The sequence below is a fragment of the Nerophis lumbriciformis genome, linkage group LG01 (genome assembly GCF_033978685.3).
Source record: "Nerophis lumbriciformis linkage group LG01, RoL_Nlum_v2.1, whole genome shotgun sequence".
NCBI classification, from domain to species: domain Eukaryota; kingdom Metazoa; phylum Chordata; class Actinopteri; order Syngnathiformes; family Syngnathidae; genus Nerophis; species Nerophis lumbriciformis.
The window spans coordinates 63,615,744-63,639,944 of record NC_084548.2 but is presented as its reverse complement, the minus strand read 5'-3'; the positions used below and the strand labels follow the sequence as shown (position 1 = coordinate 63,639,944).

Sequence of the window (24,201 nt, the reverse complement as noted above, 5' to 3'; positions counted from 1 at the left end):
ATTGTGGGCATCTTCATGTTCTCGGTGCAGAGAAACCACAATGGTGCAGAGACGGTGCGAGGCAGCAGTGTGTGGGGGAGGGGTGGCAAAAAAAGCAATAGTGAGAGCATCCTCAGAATGGCTGAGCGGCGTGCAGAGAGGGAGGCCATTGGCTGCAGGACGCGGCCACGTGACCAGCCGGCGAGGAGGAGCTGGCAGGATGTTCCTCAGAGCTGAGAGGAAGCACATTCACTGAGCGCTTGATCTCCTTCTCTGCAGCCATGAATTACCTGCGACGGCGTCTCTCTGACAGCACCTTCATCTCCAACCTGCCCAACGGCTACATGACGGACCTCCAGAGGCCCGACACTACTCAGCCTCCGGCGCCCGCCTCCGCCGCCCTCGCCAAGTCCCCCACGGCGGGGCCTGCTCCTCCCGCGACGTCTCCTCAGCCTCCTCAGTCCACTGGAGCCGGATTCTTCAGCTCCATCACCAACGCGGTCAAGCAGACGGCGGCCTCGGCAGGACTAGTGGAGCAAACCTCCGTCACCACGCCCAAGAAGTTCAAGACTCTGCTGGTCATCGACGAACCTCAACAGGATTGGTGAGTCTTGATTTTTATGACCGCGGTCCTCCTTTCTGCTGAGTGGGCGATTATGTCTCCATATGCAACATTTGTATGAAGCAACAACATCTGTATGAAGCAACATCTGTATGAAGCAACATCGTATGTATGCATGTAATAACAACATATGTATGTCTAAAGCAACAACATCTGTATGTATGAAACAACAACATCTGTATGTAAGAAGCAACAACATCTGTATGTATGAAACAACTACATATGTATGTAAGAAGCAACAACATCTGTATGTATGAAACAACATCTGTATGTATGAAACAACAACACCTGTTTGTAAGAAGCAACAACATATGTATGTATGAAGCAACAACATCTGTAGTTGTATGAAACAACTACATATGTACAGTATGTAAGAAGCAACAACACCTGGATGTATGAAACAACTACATCTGTATGTAAGAAACAACAACATCTGTATGTATGAAACAACATCTGTATGTATGAAATAACAACATCTGTATGTCTAAAGTAACAACATCTGTATGTATGAAACAACTACATATGTATGTAAGAATCAACAACATCTGTATGTATGAAACAACAACATCTGTTTGTAAGAAGCAACAACATATGTATGTATGAAGCAACAACATCTGTATGTATGAAACAACTACATATGTATGTAAGAAGCAACAACATCTGTATGTATGAAACAACTACATATGTATGTAAGAAGCAACAACATCTGTATGTATGAAACAACTACATATGTATGTAAGAAGCAACAACATCTGTATGTATGAAACAACAACATATGTACAGTATGTTAGAAGCAACAACACCTGGATGTATGAAACAACTACATATGTATGTAAGAAGCAACAACATCTGTATGTATGAAACAACAACATCTGTTTGTAAGAAGCAACAACATATGTATGTAAGAAGCAACAACACCTGTATGTATGAACCAACTACATATGTATGTAAGAAGCAACAACATCTGTATGTATGAAACAACAACATCTGTTTGTAAGAAGCAACAACATATGTATGTATGAAGCAACAACATCTGTATGTAAGAAACAACTACATATGTATGTAAGAAGCAACAACATCTGTATGTATGAAACAACTACATATGTATGTAAGAAGCAACAACATCTGTATGTATGAAACAACTACATATGTATGTAAGAAACAACAACATATGTATGTATGAAACAACTACATATGTATGTAAGAAGCAACAACATCTGTATGTATGAAACAACAACATCTGTTTGTAAGAAGCAACAACATATGTATGTAAGAAGCAACAACATCTGTATGTATAAAACAACTACATATGTATGTAAGAAGCAACAACATCTGTATGTATGAAACAACAACATCTGTATGTATGAAACAACTACATATGTATGTAAGAAGCAACAACATCTGTATGTATGAAACAACTACATATGTATGTAAGAAGCAACAACATCTGTATGTATGAAACAACAACATCTGTTTGTAAGAAGCAACAACATATGTATGTATGAAGCAACAACATCTGTATGTATGAAACAACTACATATGTATGTAAGAAGCAACAACATCTGTATGTATGAAACAACTACATATGCATGTAAGAAGCAACAACATCTGTATGTATGAAACAACATCCGTATGTATGAAACAACATCTGTATGTATGACATAAAAACATCTGTATGTATGAAGCAACAACATCTGTATGTATGAAACAACTACATATGTATGTAAAAAGCAACAACATCTGTATGTATGAAACAACATCTGTATGTATGAAATAACAACATCTGTATGTATGAAATAACAACATCTGTATGTATGAAACAACATCTGTATGTATGAAGTAACATCAGTATGTATGAAACAACATCTGTAAGTATGAAGCAACAACATCTGTATGTATGAAGCAGCATCTGTATGTATGAAACAACAACATCTGTATTTATGAAACAACATCTGTTCGTATGAAACATCTGTATGTATGAAGCGACAACATCTGTATGTATGAAACAACAACATGTGTGTATGAAGCAACAACATCTGTATGCATGAAACAACAACATATGTATGAAGCAACATCTGTATGAATGAAAAAACAACATCTGCATGAATGAAAGAATAACATATGTATGTATGAAACAACATCTGTATGTATGAAACAACAACATCTGTATGAAGCAACATCTGTATTAAACAACATCTGTATGAAGCAACATCTGTATTAAACATCATCTGTATGTATGAAGAAACAACATCTGTATGTATGAAGCAACAACACCTGTATGTATGAAGCAACATCTGTATTAAACATCATCTGTATGTATGAAGAAACAACATCTGTATGTATGAAGCAACAACACCTGTATGTATGAAGCAACAACATCTGTATGTATGAAACAACAACATCTGTATGTCTGTCATTGACTACATCTACATGTACGTTTAAGTCTGTCATTGACTACATCTACATGACATTTAAGTCTGTCATTGACTACATCTACATGTACGTTTAAGTCTGTCATTGACTACATCTACATGACATGTAAGTCTGTCATTGACTACATCTACATGTACGTTTAAGTCTGTCATTGACTACATCTACATGACATGTAAGTCTGTCATTGACTACATCTACATGTACGTTTAAGTCTGTCATTGACTACATCTACATGACATGTAAGTCTGTCATTGACTACATCTACATGTACGTTTAAGTCTGTCCTTGACTACATCTACATGACATTTAAGTCTGTCATTGACTACATCTACATGACATTTAAGTTTGTCATTGACTACATCTACATGACATGTAAGTCTGTCATTGACTACATCTACATGTACATTTAAGTCTGTCATTGACTACATCTACATGACATTTAAGTTTGTCATTTACATCTATGTGTACATTTAAGTTTGTCATTGGCTACATCTACATGTACATTTAAGTCTGTCATTGACTACATCTACATGACATTTAAGTTTGTCATTGACTACATCTACATGACATGTAAGTCTGTCATTGACTACATCTACGAGACATTTAAGTGTGTCATTGACTACATCTACATGACATTTAATTATGTCATTGACTACATCTACATGACATTTAATTATGTCATTGACTACATCTATATGTACATTTAATTATGTCATTGACTACATCTATATGTACATTTAATTATGTCATTGACTACATCTATATGTACATTTAATTATGTCATTGACTACATCTATATGTACATTTGGACATGGTGTTCTTCAAAAGAATGTGGATTAAATATCTGATCAGATCATTTAACTGTCTGCCTTTTAACTAATCTTTGTGCTGTGATAGTAGTTATTGTTTTAGAAGAGAGCGTTCCTTTTTGGGCCTCGCTGGAGGAGGCCAAGCTGGAGCAGCTTTGTTAATGGAGTGAATATCTTTTTGATGACAAAATCCTTGGTCGGGCCATGTCCGGAGTAAGGGGAATACTTTTAATCCCTGATCTCACAAATTCTGAAGAGGGTCAGGAAGTCTCATGGGTGATGATGGAGAGGAGAAAGACTGTGAAGCATCTCTGGAGGGTGTAGATGCAGCAGACAGGATCCAGGTTTGGGGTGTGGGCCATGATGAAGGTGATTATAATGGAGGACTTGTGTTCGGGATTCAGGAGGTGCTTTGGTCGCTGTGGCTGAGTCCTTTGCTGGGTTCCTGCATGGCATCGGAGGAGGAGTTCTTCTTCCGCTCCCCTTCTCTCTCTGTGGCAGCACAGGATCTGGTCCAGGCTTAGTCTGAGGCCTCAGAGCTTGGAGGAGGTTATCCATCAGTCGACTCACTCCACCTCTGTTCAGGTGTGGGCTTTTCCCTTGAAACAGATCCTCTCTTTGCCAGAAAAGATTGAAGTTGTCACTAAACTGCAGTCCTCTGGATTCACAGACCTTGGACAACCATGTCTTCATCTGAAGCAGCCAGCTGATGAAGACTTTGCCAGAAGAGATGGAAGTTGTCACTAAACTGCAGTCCTCTGGATTCACAGACCTTGGACAACCATGTCTTCATCTGAAGCAGCCATCTGATGAAGACTTTGCCAGAAGAGATTGAAGTTGTCACTAAACTGCAGTCCTCTGGATTCACAAACCTTCATCTGAAGCAGCCGGCTGATGAAGACTTTGCCAGAAGAGATGGAAGTTGTCACTAAACTGCAGTCCTCTGGATTCACAGACCTTGGACAACCATGTCTTCATCTGAAGCAGCCATCTGATGAAGACTTTGCCAGAAGAGATTGAAGCTGTCACTAAACTGCAGTCCTCTGGATTCACAGACCTTGGAAAACCATGTCTTCATCTGAAGCAGCCATCTGATGAAGACTTTGCCAGAAGAGATGGAAGTTGTCACTAAACTGCAGTCCTCTGGATTCACAGACCTTGGACAACCATGTCTTTATCTGAAGCAGCCATCTGATGAAGACTTTGCCAGAAGAGATTGAAGTTGTCACTAAACGGCAGTCCTCTGGATTCACAAACCTTCATCTGAAGCAGCCGGCTGATGAAGACTTTGCCAGAAGAGATGGAAGTTGTCACTAAACTGCAGTCCTCTGGACTCACAGACCTTGGACAACCATGTCTTCATCTGAAGCAGCCATCTGATGAAGACTTTGCCAGAAGAGATGGAAGTTGTCACTAAACTGCAGTCCTCTGGATTCACAGACCTTGGACAACCATGTCTTCATCTGAAGCAGCCGGCTGATGAAGACTTTGCCAGAAGAGATGGAAGTTGTCACTAAACTGCAGTCCTCTGGACTCATAGACCTTGGACAACCATGTCTTCATCTGCATCAGCCGGCTGACGAAGACTTTGCCAGAAGAGATTGAAGTTGTCACTAAACTGCAGTCCTCTGGACTCATAGACCTTGGACAACCATGTCTTCATCTGCAGCAGCCGACTGATGAACTTTGCCAGAAGAGATTGAAGTTGTCACTAAACTGCAGTCCTCTGGACTCAGAGACCTTGGACAACTATGTCTTCATCTGAAGCAGCAAGCTGATGAAGACTTTGCCAGAAGAGATATAAGTTGTCACTAAACTGCAGTCCTCTGGACTCACAGACCTTGGACCACCATGTCTTAATCTGCAGCAGCCATCTGATGAAGACTTTGCCAGAAGAGATTGAAGTTGTCACTAAACTGCAGTCATCTGGAGTCACAGACCTTGAACAACCATGTCTTCGTCTGCAGCAGCCGGCTGAATGTGTTTATCCTCTTGTCGATGTTTGGAAGAGGTCCACTGATGAGTGTAGATATTTCCACTTTCTCAACACTCTCTAATAGTTTACTGAAGTCTTTCTTCTGGATTTCAAACTGGTGGTTTCTGAGGTCCACGGCACTCACGTGTAGAATCAGCTGTTTGATCTCTTAGTGTTTAGCCAAGACCTCAGGGAGCTGCTGTGTGAGGTCTGAGAGCTGCATGTGACCATTGTTTATGTTCACGGTAGATATGACTCCGCCTCCAAGCAGAAGCGTGTCTTGGACCTTGGAAATTGGCACACTTGCTGTGTCTGTCTGACGCTAGCTTCTTTCTCTTTGTGATATTCAATCTGGTAAAAATGTGTTAACTGTTGGCCATGGATACCAACGTCCTGACTTGGCTTCGGTTTAGCACCAAGTCCATAGCAGGTGTCTTCACAGAGTCTTGGAAAAGGCACAGTATCATTGAGTTTTAGGCTGTGTGTGACACTTTGTCCACCCTCTGGAGGCAGAGGATGACTTGGACTCCACTGGGAGTGTCTCATCGAATCCTTCTTGGCTTCCCAGGGAACAAGTCCTCGCTTTTAGTGCACCAGCAGCATCCAAGAGCTTTCACAGAGACTTTGTTTGGGTTCCTCCTTCAGACATGTTGAGAGGGTGGCTGTCGCTGACTCCACAAGTACAAAACCCAAAACCAGTGAAGTTGGCACGTTGTGTAAATGGTAAATAAAAACAGAATACAATGATTTGCAAATCCTTTTCAACTTATATTCAATTGAATAGACTGCAAAGACAAGATACTTAATGTTCCAACTGAGAAACTTTATTTTTTTTTGCAAATAATCATTAACTTTGCAAAAAAGTTGTCACAGGGGCATTTTTACCACTGTGTTACATGGCCTTTCCTTTTAACAACACTCAGTAAACGTTTGGGAACTGAGGAGACCAATTTTTTAAGTGGAATTATCTCCCGTTCTTGCTTGATGTACAGCTTAAGTTGTTCAACAGTCTGGGGGTCTCCGTTGTGGTATTTCAGTCTTCATAATGCGCCACACATTTTCAATGGGAGACAGGTCTGGAATACAGGCAGGCCAGTCTAGTACCCACACTCTTTTTCCACGAAGCCACGCTGTTGTAACACATGCAGAATGTGGCTTGGCATTGTCTTGCTGACATAAGCAGGGGCGTCCATGAAAAAAAAACGTTGATTGGATGGCAATATGTTTGCTCCAAAACCTGTATGTACCTTTCAGCATTAATGGTGGCTGGCTTTTCAACTTTCCGCCTATAACAATCCGGATGGTTCTTTTCCTCTTCGGTCCGGTGGACATGACGTCCAAAGTTTCCAAAAACTATTTGAAATGTGGACTCGTCAGACCACAGAACACTTTTCCACTTTGCATCAGTCCATCTCAGATGAGCTCGGGCCCAGCAAAGCCGGAGGCGTTTCTGGGTGTTGTTGATAAATTGCTTTCCCTTTGCATAGTAGAGTTTTAACTTGAACTTACAGATGTAGCGACCAACTACTGACAGTGGTTTTCTGAAGTGTTCCTGAGCCCATGTGGTGATATCCTCTACATTTTGTCCGTTGAAAAAATGCGGAGGCACACCACCAGCAGAAATCATTAAAAAAAAGAAACACAGTTGACAGTAAAAAGTCGTAGTCGCAATTTTTGGATATGACTTTAAACCATAACCAACCAAGCATCACTATAGCTCTTGTCTCAAAGTAGGTGTACTGTATCAATATAGCTCTTGTCTCAAAGTAGGTGTACTGTCACCACCTGTCACATCACGCCCTGATTTATTTTATATTTTTTGCTGTTTTCCTGTGTGTGATTTTTTTGGTTCTTGTCTTACGCTCCTATTTTTTTGGTATTTTCCTGTAGCAGTTTCATGTCTTCATTTGAGCGATATTTCCCACATCTACTTTGTTTTAGCAATCAAGAATATTTCAGTTGTTTTTATCCTTCTTTGTGGGGACATTGTTGATTGTCATGTCATGTTCGGATGTACTTTGTGGACGCCGTTTTTGCTCCACAGTAAGTCTTTGCTGTTGTCCAGCATTCTGTTTTTGTTTACTTTGTAGCCAGTTAGGTTTTAGTTTCGTTCTGCATAGCCTTCCCTAAGCTTCAATGCCTTTTCTTAGGGGCACTCACCTTTTGTTTATTTTTGGTTTAAGCATTAGATACGACGACAAACCCTTGTCGTCTCACACAACGTGTTCCCGACATCTACAAAGCAATTAATTACCGGTTGCCACCTACTGATATGGAAGAGTATTACACGGTTACGCTGCCGAGCTATAGACAGCACCGACACACAACATCAACACATAATTTGTAGATTATAAATAGTGGTTGGCAAAAAATATTTTTAACCCAAATATGTGAAATTACATAATCTCCCACGGCACACCAGACCGTATCTCACGGCACACTAGTGTGCCGCGGCACAGTGGTTGAAAAACACTGCTCTACACACTGATGTTGCTTTTTGATGCAGTACCGGATCGAAGGTCACGGTCAATGTTGGTTTTCAGCCTTGCCACTTACGTGCAGTGATTTCTCCAGATTTTCTGAACCTTTTGATGACATTACGGACCGTAGATGGTGAAATCCCTGAATTCCTCGCAATAGCTGGTTGAGAAATGTTGTTCTTAAACAATTTGCTCACGCATTTGTTCACAAAGTGGTGACCCTCGCCCCATCCTAGTATGTGAATGACTGAGCATTTCAGTCTTTTTTGCAACTTGTGCCAGCTTTTTTGAAACATGTTGCAGGCATCGAATTCCAAATGACAAAGTTTACCATTTCGAACATTAAATATCTTGTCTTTGCAGTCTATTCAATTGAATGTAAGTTGAAAAGGATTTGCAAATCATTGTATTCGGTTTTTTATTTACCATTTACACAACGTGCCAACTTCACTGGTTTGGAGTTTTGTAGATTGTAAAAAGCCTAACAAATACAAATACGCAGCATAAACATGATTCAGAAATAACTAAATTACATGCAGCAGTTGTAGAAGGATTTCATATTTTGTGTCCATGCAGGGCAAAGTTATTCCGTGGGAAGAAGATCGCCGAAGATTATGACATCAAAGTGGAGCAGGTCAGTAAATGTGATTTCATGTTTGTCAACAATTGACCGGACAATCCGAGAAGGTTTCCAAGTCCAGACGTTAGAAAGTTGATGAAATCTCCAACTGTGCAGGCTGAGTTCAGTGAGATCAACATCACGGCTCAGGCTGATGGAGTCTGTAACGTCAGCGTGCAGGGGTTCAGAAATGGAAGCATGATGGTCAGGTAGGCCCCCCCCCCCACACACGTATGGTTCTTAAAGGGTTCTAACGAGGGTGTGTTCTCAGGTCCTTCAAGCCGGACTTTGTGTTAATTCGCCAACACGCCTACAGCATGACACAAAATGAAGATTTCCGTAACCTGGTCATCGCTCTTCAGTACGCAGGAGTCCCCAGCATCAACTCCCTGGAGTCCATCTACAACCTGTGTGACAAGCCCTGGGCGGTAAGCTGACGGTTGCCATGGAGACCAGCAGTATTTCTAACGTCCCTCAATCTGTAGTTTGCTCAGCTCATCAACACTCACAGGAAGTTAGGCGCCGACAAGTTTCCACTCATCCAACAAACCTTCTACCCAAACTACAAGGAGATGGTGAGAACCTCCGTTTCTAACCCAGAAGATATTCGCTCACACTCTCTTCTTCTCCAGTCCAGCATGCCGTCTTTCCCTGTGGTGATCAAGATTGGCCACGCCCACTCTGGCATCGGCAAGGTTGGGCGTGAACGCGTGAAGACTCCGGAGTGTTGTGAGGATGATCCACGTGGTGTTCTTGCAGGTGAAGGTGGAGAACCACAGCAAGTTCCAGGACATAGTCAGTGTCGTGGCGCTCACTCAGACCTACACCACCAGCGAGCCGCTCATCGAGTCCAAATACGACATCAGGATCCAGAAGATCGCTGCTGACTACAAAGCTTACATGTCAGTCACACGTGCACCTTGTTTCATGGCAGTGGTTCTCAACCTGAGCAACATGACGGCACAGTAGCCTAGTAGGCCCAAGTATTCATTAAAAACAGGCAAAAGTTTTATTTAACAAGTATATTTTGTAACATTCTTTCATGACAGTGCTTCTCAACGTGAGCAACATGAAGGCACAGTAGCCTAGTAGGCCCAAGTATTCATCAAAAACAGGCAGAAGTTGTATTTAACAAGTATATTTTGTAACATTGTAGCATAGCAGTGCTTCTCAATGGGAGCAACATGAAGGCACAGTAGTCTAGTAGGCCCAAGTATTCATTAAAAACAGGCAGAAATATTATTTAACAAGTATATTTTGCACACTGTAACATTGTTTCATGGCAGTGATTTTCAACCTGAGCAACATGAAGGCACAGTAGCCTAGCAGGCCCAAGTATTCATTAAAAACAGGCAGAAATTTTATTTAACAAGTATATTTTGGAACATTGCTTCATGGCAGTGCTTCTCAATGGGAGCAACATGAAGGCACAGTAGTCTAGTAAGCCCAAGTATTCATTAAAAACAAGCAGATGTTTTATTTAACAAGTATATTTTGCACACTGTGACATTGTTTCATGGCAGTGATTTTCAACCTGAGCAACATGACGGCCCAGTAGCCTAGTAGGCCCAAGTATTCATTAAAAACAGGCAGAAATTGTATTTAATAAGTATATTTGGTAACATTATAACATGGCAGTGCTTCTCAATGGGAGCAACATGAAGGCACAGTAGCCTAGTAGGCCCAAGTATTCATTAAAAACAAGCAGCGATTTTATTTAACAAGTATATTTTGGACATTACACACAGTTTGAACAGTAACACTGTGTTTGACTACAAGTCAATGAAACACTGTACTTTAATGGAGTACTTCTAGATGGAGCCCTTGTACTACTCGTGGTACTTGAGAACTACTGTCGTGTTGAAGAAGTGAATGATGAAATCATGACAATAATCCTGCAGGAGAACTTCCATGTCTGGGAACTGGAAGAGCAACATCGGGTCGGCCATGTTGGAACGCGTGGCCATGACGGACAGGTGAGTGTCGCCTCCTGAACGCCACAAAGTGAAAGTGAAAGTAAAATGCGGTCTTCTTCTCCTCAGATACAAACTCTGGGTGGACACCTGCTCGGACATCTTTGGAGGTCTGGAAGTCTGTGCTGTCAAAGCCATTCATGGAAAAGATGGCAACGATTACATCACCGAGGTACAAAGCACTACAACTAGAGAGTACTTCTACTACATACTCATGTACATGTCCAACTATAGAGTACATCTACTATGTACTAATTCATGTACATGTCCATCTATAGAGTACATCTACTATGTACTCATGCACATGTCCAACTATAGAGTACATGTACTATGTACTCATGTTCATGTCCGACTAACGAGTACATCTACTATGTACTCATGTACATGTCCAACTATAAAGTACATCTACTATGTACTCATGTACATGTCCGACTAACGAGTACATCTACTATGTACTCATGTACATGTCCAACTATAAAGTACATCTACTATGTACTCATGTACATGTCCAACTATAGAGTACATCTACTATGTACTAATTAATGTACATGTCCAACTATAGAGTACATCTACTATGTACTAATTAATGTACATGTCCATCTATAGAGTACATCTACTATGTACTAATGTACATGTCTATCTATAGAGTACATCTACTATGTACTCATGTTCATGTCCGACTAACGAGTACATCTACTATGTACTCATGTACATGTCCAACTATAAAGTACATCTACTATGTACTCATGTACATGTCCAACTATAGAGTACATCTACTATGTACTAATTAATGTACATGTCCATCTATAGAGTACATCTACTATGTACTAATGTACATGTCTATCTAATTAGTACATATACTATGTACTAATGTACGTGTCCAACTATGGAGTACATCTACTATGTACTCATGTACATGTCCAACTATAGAGTACATCTACTACGTACTCATGTACATGTCCAACTGTAGAGTACATCTACAATGTACTAATTAATGTACATGTCCAACTATAGAGTACATCTACTGTGTACTCATGTACATGTCCAACTATAGAGTACATCTACTATGTACTAATTAATGTACATGTCCATCTATAGAGTTCATGTACTATATACTAATTAATGTACATGTCCATCTATAGAGTACATCTACTATGTACTAATTAATGTACATGTCCAACTATAGAGTACATCTACTATGTACTAATTAATGTACATGTCGATCTATAGAGTACATCTACTATGTACTAATTAATGTACATGTCCATCTATAGAGTACATCTACTATGTACTCATGTACATGTCCAATTATAGAGTACATCTACTACGTACTAATGTACATGTCAAACTATAGAGTACAACTACTATGTACTAATGTGCATGTCAAACTATAGAGTACAACTACTATGTACTAATGTGCATGTCCATGTATAGAGTACATCTACTACAATGTACATATCTAAGTACATGTAGATGTGAAAGTATATACACAGAAGACCATTTGGTCCTAAATATTTGTAAGAAAACACAAACATGAGAAGTGAAGTACTACTGGAGTTGAACGTGTATTTGGGAATTATACCTTCAAAATAAAACACAAAACATGAGAAGTGAAGTACTACTGGAGTTGAACGTGTATTTGGGAATTATACCTTCAAAATAAAACACAAAACATGAGAAGTGAAGTACTACTGGAGTTGAACTTGTATTTGGTAATTGTACCTTCAAAATAAGAGCCAAGAGAGCCTTATATAATAGGATATGTTTTAGCATCATTTGATCGGGTGTGTAATATCTGGTCATGTGATCTGGTGTGTAATATCTGGTCATGTGATGCAGGTGGTGGGATCCTCCATGCCACTAGTGGGCGAGCACCAGGCGGAGGACCGCCAGCTCATCTGTGACCTGGTGCTCAGCAGACTCACACAGCTGGCACACCTGCACCAAGACCAAGGACACAGAGTCACCACCCTGCAGCCCTCACAGGTACTTACACACAGACACTACAATACTTGCAGCAATACTTGCATGAACACTTCAATACTTGCAGGAACATTCACAGGAATTGGTGAATATTTGCAGGAATACTTGCAGCAATACTTCCATACTTGCAGGAATACTTCAATACTTCCATACTTACTGGAATACTTGCAGCAATACTTCCATACTTGCAGGAATACTTCAATACTTCCATACTTACTGGAATACTTGCAGGAATACTTCCATACTTGCAGGAATACTTGCAGCAATACGTCCATATTGCAGGAATACTTCAATACTTGCAGGAATACTTGCAGGACTACTTTAATACTTGCAGTAATACCTGCAGCAATACTTCCATACTTGCAGGAATACTTGCAGCAATACTTCCATACTTGCAGGAATACTTGCAGCAATACTTCCATACTTGTAGGAATACTTGCAGCAATACTTCCATACTTGCCGGAATACTTGCAGCAATACTTCCATACTTGCAGGAATACGTGCAGCAATACTTCCATACTTGCAGGAATACTTGCAGCAATACTTCCATACTTGCAGGAATACGTGCAGCAATACTTCCATACTTGCAGGAATACTTGCAGCAATACTTCAATAATTGCAGCAATACTTGCAGGAATACTTGCAGCAATACTTCCATACTTGCAGGAATACTTGCATCAATACTTCAATACTTGCAGGAATACTTGCAGCAATACTTCCATACTTGCAGGAATACTTGCAGCAATACTTCAATAATTGCAGCAATACTTGCAGCAATACGTCCATATTGCAGGAATACTTCAATACTTGCAGGAATACTTGCAGGACTACTTTAATACTTGCAGGAATACTTGCAGCAATACTTCAATAATTGCAGCAATACTTGCAGCAATACGTCCATATTGCAGGAATACTTCAATACTTGCAGGAATACTTGCAGGACTACTTTAATACTTGCAGGAATACTTGCAGCAATACTTCAATACTTGCAGGAATACTTGCAGGACTACTTTAATACTTGCAGTAATACCTGCAGCAATACTTCCATACTTGCAGGAATACTTGCAGCAATACTTCCATACTTGCAGCAATACTTCCATACTTGCAGGAATACTTGCAGCAATACTTCCATATTTGCAGGAATACTTGCAGCAATACTTCAATAATTGCACCAATACTTGCAGGAATACTTCAATACTCGCAGGAACACTTGCAGCAATATTTAAATACTTACAGGAATACTTGCAGCAATACTTCAATACTTGCAGGAATACTTGCAGCAATACTTCAATAATTGCAGGAATACTTGCAGGAATACTTCAATACTTGCAGGAACACTTGCAGCAATATTTAAATATTTACAGGAATACTTGCAGCAATACTTCAATACATGCAGGAATTCTTGCAGGAATACTTCAATACTTGCAGCAATTCTTGCAGGAACACTTGCAGCAATATTTAAATACTTACAGGAATACTTGCAGCAATACTTCCATACTTGCAGGAATTCTTGCAGGGATACTTCAATACTTGCAGCAATACTTCAATCAATCATCAATCAATCTTTATTTATATAGCCCTAAATCACAAGTGTCTCAAAGGGCTGCACAAGCCACAACGACATCCTCGGTACAGAGCCCACATAAGGGCAAGGAAAACTCACCCCAGTGGGACGTCGATGTGAATGACTATGAGAAACCTTGGAGAGGACCGCATATGTGGGTAACCCCCCCCCTCTAGGGGAGACCGAAAGCAATGGATGTCGAGTGGGTCTGACATAATATTGTGAGAGTCCAGTCCATAGTGGATCCAACATAATAGTAAGAGTCCAGTCCATAGTGGGGCCAGCAGGACACCATTCCGAGCGGAGACGGGTCAGCAGCGCAGAGATGTTCCCAGCCGATGCACAGGCGAGCGGTCCACCCCGGGTCACGACTCTGGACAGCTAGCACTTCATCCATGGCCACCGGACCTGTGCCCCCCCCCCTCAAGGAAAAGGGGAGCAGAGGAGAAAAGAAAAGAAACGGCAGATCAACTGGTCTAACAGGGGGGCTATTTAAAGGCTAGAGTATACAAATGAGTTTTAAGATGGGACTTAAATGCTTCTACTGAGGTAGCATCTCTAATTGTTACCGGGAGGGCATTCCATAGTACTGGAGCCCGAATAGAAAACGCTCTATAGCCCGCAGACTTTTTTTGGGCTCTGGGAATCACTAATAAGCCGGAGTTCTTTGAACGCAGATTTTTTGCCGGGAAATATGGTACAATGCAATCGACAAGATAGGACGGAGCTAGACCGTGTAGTATTTTATACGTAAGTAGTAAAACCTTAAAGTCACATCTTAAGTGCACAGGAAGCCAGTGCAGGTGAGCCAGTATAGGCGTAATATGATCAAACTTTCTTGTTCTTGTCAAAAGTCTAGCAGCCGCATTTTGTACCTACTGTAATTTTTTAATGCTAGACATAGGGAGACCCGAAAATAATACGTTTCAGTAGTCGAGACGAGACGTAACGAACGCATGAATAATGATCTCAGCGTCGCTAGTGGATAAAATAGAACGGATTTTAGCGATATTACGGAGATGAAAGAAGGCCGTTTTAGTAACACTCTTAATGTGTGATTCAAACGAGAGAGTTGGGTCGAAGATAATACCCAGATTCTTTACTGATTCGCCTTGTGTAATTGTTTGGTTGTCAAATGTTAAGGTGGTATTATTAAATAAATATCGGTGTTTAGCAGGACCGATAATCAGCATTTCCGTTTTCTTGGCGTTGAGTTGCAAGAAGTTAGCGGACATCCATTGTTTAATTTCATTAAGACACGCCTCCAGCTGACTACAATCCGGCGTGTTGGTCAGCTTTAGGGGCATGTAGAGTTGGGTGTCATCAGCATAACAATGAAAGCTAACACCGTATTTGCGTATGATGTCGCCTAGCGGCAGCATGTAAGTACTAAAGAGTGCAGGGCCAAGAACCGAACCCTGAGGAACTCCGCACGTTACCTTAACATAGTCCGAGGTCACATTATTATGGGAGACGCATTGCATCCTGTCAGTAAGATAAGAGTTAAACCACGACAAAGCTAAGTCTGACATACCAATACGTGTTTTGATACGCTCTAATAAAATATTATGATCGACGGTATCGAAAGCAGCGCTAAGATCAAGAAGCAGCAACATAGATGACGCATCAGAATCCATCGTTAGCAGTAGATCATTAGTCATTTTTGCGAGGGCTGTCTCGTAGAGTGATTTGCCCTGAAACCGGATTGAAAAGGTTCACAGAGATTGTTAGACACTAAGTGTTCATTTAGCTGCTGTGCGACAATTTTTTCGAGGATTTTCGAAATAAAGGGAAGGTGGGACACCGGTCGGTAGTTTACCATGAGGTCAGGATCAAGGTTTGGTCTTTTGAGCAGAGGATGAATAACCGCTTTCTTGAATGCTAGTGGAACAGTGCCAGAGGAAAGTGATAAGTTTATAATATTTAGCACTGATGGACCTAATAATACAAAAAGCTCCTTGATAAGTTTCCCAGGAAGTGGGTCGAGTAAACATGTTGTTTGTTTTATACCACTTACACGCTGTAATAGTTCCTCTAATGTTATTTCATCAAAAAGAGAGAGACTGTTTTGTATTGCAGTATCCGTCGTAGATACAGTTGTATCTGTGTTCATAGAACCCAGTTGTAGCTGGGATGCGTTGTCTTTAATCTCCTTTCTAATGAGTTAAATTTTCTTATTAAAGAAATTCATAAAGTCATCTGCCGAGTGGGTGGAGCTATTGGGAGGAGTCCCTTGTTGGGTTAGCGATGCTACTGTACTAAACAAAAATTTAGGGTCGTTTTTGTTGAGGCGGATGAGATTTGAGTAATATTTAGCTTTAGCTAAGGTAAGCATGCGTTTATACGATATTAAACTATCATTCCATGCTTGATGGAAAACCTCAAGCTTGGTCGTGCGCCATTTGCGTTCCAACTTTCTACATGATAATTTATGAGCTCTGGTTTCTTCTGTAAACCATGGGGTGCGCCTTCGCAGGAACACTTGCAGCAATATTTAAATACTTGCAGGAATACTTGCAGCAATACTTCAATACTTGCAGGAATTCTTGCAGGAATACTTCAATACTTGCAGCAATACTTGCAGCAATATTTAAATACTTACAGGAATACTTGCAGTAATACTTCCATACTTGCAGGAATTCTTGCAGGAATACTTCAATACTTGCAAGAATACTTGCAGCAATACTTCAATACTTGCAGGAATACTTGCAGGACTACTTTAATACTTGCAGTAATACCTGCAGCAATACTTCCATACTTGCAGGAATACTTGCAGCAATACTTCCATACTTGCAGGAATACTTGCAGCAATACTTCAATAATTGCAGCAATACTTGCAGGAATACTTGCAGCAATACTTCCATACTTGCAGGAATACTTGCAGCAATACTTCAATACTTGCAGGAATACTTGCAGCAATACTTCAATAATTGCAGCAATACTTGCAGCAATACGTCCATATTGCAGGAATACTTCAATACTTGCAGGAATACTTGCAGGACTACTTTAATACTTGCAGGAATACTTGCAGCAATACTTCAATAATTGCAGCAATACTTGCAGCAATACGTCCATATTGCAGGAATACTTCAATACTTGCAGGAATACTTGCAGCAATACTTCAATAATTGCAGCAATACTTGCAGCAATACGTCCATATTGCAGGAATACTTCAATACTTGCAGGAATACTTGCAGGACTACTTTAATACTTGCAAGAATACTTGCAGCAATACTTCAATACTTGCAGGAATACTTGCAGCAATACTTCCATACTTGCAGTAATACTTGCAGCAATACGTCCATATTGCAGGAATACTTCAATACTTGCAGGAATACTTGCAGGACTACTTTAATACTTGCAGTAATACCTGCAGCAATACTTCCATACTTGCAGGAATACTTGCAGCAATACTTCCATACTTGCAGGAATACTTGCAGCAATACTTCCATACTTGCAGGAATACTTGCAGCAATACTTCCATACTTGCAGGAATACTTGCAGCAATACTTCAATAATTGCACCAATACTTGCAGGAATACTTCAATACTCGCAGGAACACTTGCAGCAATATTTAAATACTTACAGGAATACTTGCAGCAATACTTCAATACTTGCAGGAATACTTGCAGCAATACTTCAATAATTGCAGGAATACTTGCAGGAATACTTCAATACTTGCAGGAACACTTGCAGCAATATTTAAATATTTCCAGGAATACTTGCAGCAATACTTCAATACATGCAGAAATTCTTGCAGGAATACTTCAATACTTGCAGCAATACTTGCAGGAACACTTGCAGCAATATTTAAATACTTACAGGAAAACTTGCAGTAATACTTCCATACTTGCAGGAATTCTTGCAGGGATACTTCAATACTTGCAGCAATACTTGCAGGAATACTTGCAGCAATACTTCAATACTTGCAGGAATTCTTGCAGGAATACTTCAATACTTGCAGCAATACTTGCAGGAACACTTGCAGCAATATTTAAATACTTACAGGAATACTTGCAGCAATACTTCAATAATTACAGCAATACTTGCAGCAATACGTCCATATTGCAGGAATACTTCAAAACTTGCAGGAATACTTGCAGGACTACTTTAATACTTGCAGGAATACTTGCAGCAATACTTCAATAATTGCAGCAATACTTGCAGCAATACGTCCATATTGCAGGAATACTTCAATACTTGCAGGAATTCTTGCAGGAATACTTCAATACTTGCAGCAATACTTGCAGGAACACTTGCAGCAATATTTAAATACTTACAGGAATACTTGCAGCAATACTTCCATACTTGCAGGAATTCTTGCAGGAATACTTCAATACTTGCAGCAATACTTGCAAAGAATACTTGCAGCAATACTTCAATACTTGCAGGAATTCTTGCAGGAATACTTCAATACTTGCAGCAATACTTGCAGGAATACTTGCAGGAATACTTCAATAGTTGCAAGATTACTTGCAGTAATACTTCAATATTTGCAGGAATACATATTATATTATATAAATATTGCTGTATTATGTAGTATATGAAGTACATAAATATTGTTGCATTATGTAGTGTATAAAGTATATACATATTGATGTATTATGTAATAATAGTATATAAAGTACATAAATATTGTAATATGTAGTGCATAAATATTGTTGTATTATGCAGTATATAAAGTAAATAAATAAATGATAAATGGGTTATACTTGTTTAGCGCTTTTCTACCTTCAAGGTACTCAAAGCGCTTTAACAGTATTACCACATTCACCCATTCACACACACATTCACACACACATGGCGGAAGCTGCCATGCAAGGCGCGAACCAGCAGCCATCAGGAGCAAGGGGTGAAGTGTCTTGCTCAAGGACACAACGGACGTGACTAGGATGGTAGATGGTGGGGATTGAACCCCAGTAACCAGCAACTCTCCGATTGCTGGCATGGCCACTCTACCAACTTCGCCACGCCGTCCCATACATATTGTAATATGTAGTGCATAAATATTGTTGTATTATGTAGTATATCAAGTACATAAATATTGTTGTAGTATGTATTATATTTGTTGTAGTATGTAGTATATAAATATTGTTGTATTATGTATTATATAAACTATATAAATATTGTTGTATTTTGTAGTATATACATATTTTTGTATTATGTGGTATATAAAGAATATCAATATTGTTGTATTATGTAGTATATAAAGTATATCAATATTGTTGTACTATGTAGTATATAAAGTACATGAATATTGTATTATGTAGTGCATGAATATTGTTGTATTATGTAGTATATAAAGTACATGAATATTGTTGTATTATGTTGTATATCAAGTACATAGGTATTGTTGTATTATGTATTATATAAAGTATATAAATATTGTTGTATTTTGTAGTATATAAATATTGTTGTATTATGTAGTTTATAAATATTGTAGTATTATATAGTATATAAAATATATACATATTGTTGTATTATGTAGTATATAAATATTGTTGTATTATATAGTATATCAAGTATATAAATATTGTTGTATTATGTGGTTTATAAATATTGTTGTTTTATGTAGCATATAAATATTATTGTATTGTATAGTATATCAAGTATGTAAATATTGTTGTATTATGTAGTATATAAATATTGTTGAATTATGTAGTATATAAAGTATATAAATATTGTTGTATTATGGTGTATATAAAGTATATAAATATTGTTGTAATGTGTAGTATATGTAGTATATAAATATTGTTGTATTATATAGTCCATAAAGTATGTAAATATTGTTGTATTATGAAGGATATAAATATTGTTGTATTATATAGTCCATAAAGTATGTAAATATTGTTGTATTATGAAGGATATAAATATTGTTGTATTATGTAGTATATAAAGTATATAAATATTGTTGTAATATATAGTATATAAAGTATATACATATTGTTGTAATATGTAATATATAAATATTGTTGTATTATGTAGTATATATTGTTGTATTGTGTAGTATATAAAATATTTGAAAAATGTTGTATTATGTAGTATATAAAGTATATAACTATTGTTGTATTATGCAGTATATGTAGTATATAAATAGTGTTGTATTATGTAGTATAGAAATATTGTTGTATTATGTAGCATGTCAAGTATATAAATATTGTTGTATTATGTAGTATAGAAATGTTGTTGTATTATGTAGGATATATTGTTGTATTATTTAGTATATAAAATATATACATATTGTTATATTATGTAGTATATAAAGTATATAAATATTGTTGTAATATGTAGTATATAAATATTGTTGTATTATGTAGTATATAAATATTGTTGTATTATCTAGTATATAAATATTGTTGTATTATGTAGTATATAAAGTATATAAATATTTTTGTATCATGTAGTATATCAAGTATATAAATATTGCTGTATTATGTAGTATATAAAGTATATAAATATTGTTGTATTATGTAGTATATAAAGTATATAAATATTGTTGTATTATGTAGCATGTCAAGTATATAAATATTGTTGTATTATGTAGTATAGAAATGTTGTTGTATTATGTAGGATATATTGTTGTATTATTTAGTATATAAAATATATACATATTGTTATATTATGTAGTATATAAAGTATATAAATATTGTTGTAAGTATATAAATATTGTTGTATTATGTAGTATATAAAGTATATAAATATTGTTGTATTTTGTAGTGTATAAAGTGTATAAATATTGTTGTATTATGTAGTATATAAATGTTGTTGTATTATGTAGCATATCAAGTATATAAATATTGTTGTATTATGTAGTATATAAAGTATATAAATATTGTTGTATTATGTAGTGTATAAAGTATATACATATTGTTGTAATATGTAGTATATGAATATTGTTGTAATATGTAGTATATAAATATTGTTGTATTATGTAGTATATCAAGTATATAAATATTGTTGTATGATTTCAGGGTGTGGCTGAGAAAGGAGAAGAAGTGATGGAGAACCTGAAGAACGGTTGTTCTCGTCCTCCTCAAGGCTGCTTGCAGTACATCTTGGATTGTAACGGAGCTGCTGTCACTCCTAAAACTCTTCAAGAGAACTGAATACTAAACATTAATATTTAGTATCACATTCAAGATAAGTAAATACTAAACATTAATATTTAGTATCACATTCAAGATAAGTGAATACTAAACATTAATATTTAGTATTACATTGAAGATAAGTGAATACTAAACATTAATATTTAGTATCACATTCAAGATAAGTGAATACTAAACATTAATATTTAGTATTACATTGAAGATAAGTGAATACTAAACATTAATATTTAGTATCACATTCAAGATAAGTAAATATTGAACATTAATATTTAGTACTACATTGAAGATAAGTGAATATTGAACATTAATATTTAGTATCACAATCAAGATAAGTGAATATTAAACATTAATATTTAGTACTACATTGAAGATAAGTGAATATTGAACATTAATATTTAGTATCACAATCAAGATAAGTGAATACTTAACATTAATATTTAGTATTACATTGAAGATAAGTGAATATTGAACATTAATATTTAGTATTATATTGAAGATAAGTTAATATTAAACATTAATATTTAGTATTATATTGAAGATAAGTGAATATTAAACATTAATATTTAGTATTACATTGAAGATAAGTTAATATTAAACATTAATATTTAGTATTACATTAAAGATGAGTTAATATTAAACATTAATATTTAGTACTACATTGAATATAAGTGAATACTAAACATTAATATTTAGTATTACATTGAAGATAAATGAATATTGAACATTAATATTTAGTATTACATTCAAGATAAGTAAATACTAAACATTAATATTTAGTATCACATTCAAGATAAGTGAATACTAAACATTAATATTTAGTATTACATTGAAGATAAGTGAATACTAAACATTAATATTTAGTATCACATTCAAGATAAGTAAATATTGAACATTAATATTTAGTACTACATTGAAGATAAGTGAATATTGAACATTAATATTTAGTATCACAATCAAGATAAGTGAATATTAAACATTAATATTTAGTACTACATTGAAGATAAGTGAATATTGAACATTAATATTTAGTATCACAATCAAGATAAGTGAATACTTAACATTAATATTTAGTATTACATTGAAGATAAGTGAATATTGAACATTAATATTTAGTATTATATTGAAGATAAGTTAATATTAAACATTAATATTTAGTATTATATTGAAGATAAGTGAATATTAAACATTAATATTTAGTATTACATTGAAGATAAGTTAATATTAAACATTAATATTTAGTATTACATTAAAGATGAGTTAATATTAAACATTAATATTTAGTACTACATTGAATATAAGTGAATACTAAACATTAATATTTAGTATGACATTGAAGATAAATGAATATTGAACATTAATATTTAGTAATACATTCAAGATAAGTGAATATTGAACATTAATATTTAGTATTACATTCAAGATAAGTAAATACTAAACATTAATATTTAGTATTACATTGAAGATAAGTGAATATTAAACATTAATATTTAGTATTTCATTCAAGATATGTGAATATTAAACGTTAATATTTAGTACCACATTCAAGATAAGTGAATATTGAACATTAATATTTAGTACCACATTAAAGATAAGTGAATATTAAACATTAATATTTAGTATCACATTCAAGATAAGTGAATATTAAAGATTAATATTTAGTATTACATTGAAGATGAGTTAATATTAAACATTAATATTTAATATTATATCCAAGATAAGTTAATATTAAACATTAATATTTAGTATTACATTCAAGATAAGTGAATATTAAACATTAATATTTAGTATTGCATTCAAGATAAGTGAATATTAAACATTAATATTTAGTATTACATTCAAGATAAGTGAATATTAAACATTAATATTTAGTATTGCATTCAAGATAAGTGAATATTAAACATTAACATTTAGTATTATATCCAAGATAAGTGAATATTAAACATTAATATTTAGTATTACATTGAATAAAAGTGAATATTAAACATTAATATTAATATAATATATTAACTCCATGCAGAGTTAAATTGGGATTATTGCTCTTTGTGCTCGTTTTGGCCGCTTGTGCTTTAAAGTTGTGTGAATTTTCTTTCAAGCTTCTGTGGCTCAAGGAAGAAATTTTATATTTTTTATCTTTACTGTCGTCAAACTGTGGCAAATATTCTTAACGTCTTTGCAAATTATTTTCATAAATGTTCCATTTTGCATGAGTGAAACTCATCAGAGACGTTGTCGTCTTTTGTCAGACGTTTGATGCTCTCATTCAGTGTATGCATTCACACACACACACACACGCACACACACACACACACACACACACACACACACACACACACACACACTGTATGATTTCCAACCAAAGACTGAATAAATGAAATCAATATTGGTGATTATTGAATATTGATGGTATTAATTACAGTTCATGACAACAAAAGGTAAATACGAAGACTTTTCTTTCAGACATTCCAATATTTCTAACTTGTTTGCATCGCTTGAAAAGTTCAGAAGTTTGCATGACAGAAAAAGTGTTGTGTGTACTTGTTGTTTGTGTTGTTTGTGTTTCCGCCATGACACGTGTGAGAAGAATACACAACAGCGTGGAAGGAATGTGACGACTCAGCGATATTTGCTGTTGGAATTGTGCAAAGGTACACAAAGTTG

The 24,201-nt window shown here is 36.5% G+C and overlaps 1 protein-coding gene across 1 annotated transcript; it reads left to right on the top strand.

Moving 5' to 3' along the window:
- The first annotated feature begins 121 nt into the window (after window positions 1-121).
- Window positions 122-22,049, top strand: syn2a (synapsin IIa). The gene is made up of 11 exons (XM_061923916.2): window positions 122-583; window positions 8,875-8,932; window positions 9,035-9,126; window positions 9,189-9,345; window positions 9,403-9,492; window positions 9,550-9,612; window positions 9,677-9,819; window positions 10,819-10,893; window positions 10,960-11,062; window positions 12,730-12,876; window positions 21,409-22,049. The coding sequence occupies exons 1-11, from the start codon at window positions 261-263 to the stop codon at window positions 21,541-21,543; spliced, it is 1,386 nt and encodes a 461-aa protein (XP_061779900.1). The 5' UTR covers window positions 122-260; the 3' UTR covers window positions 21,544-22,049.
- Window positions 22,050-24,201: the final 2,152 nt, after the last annotated feature.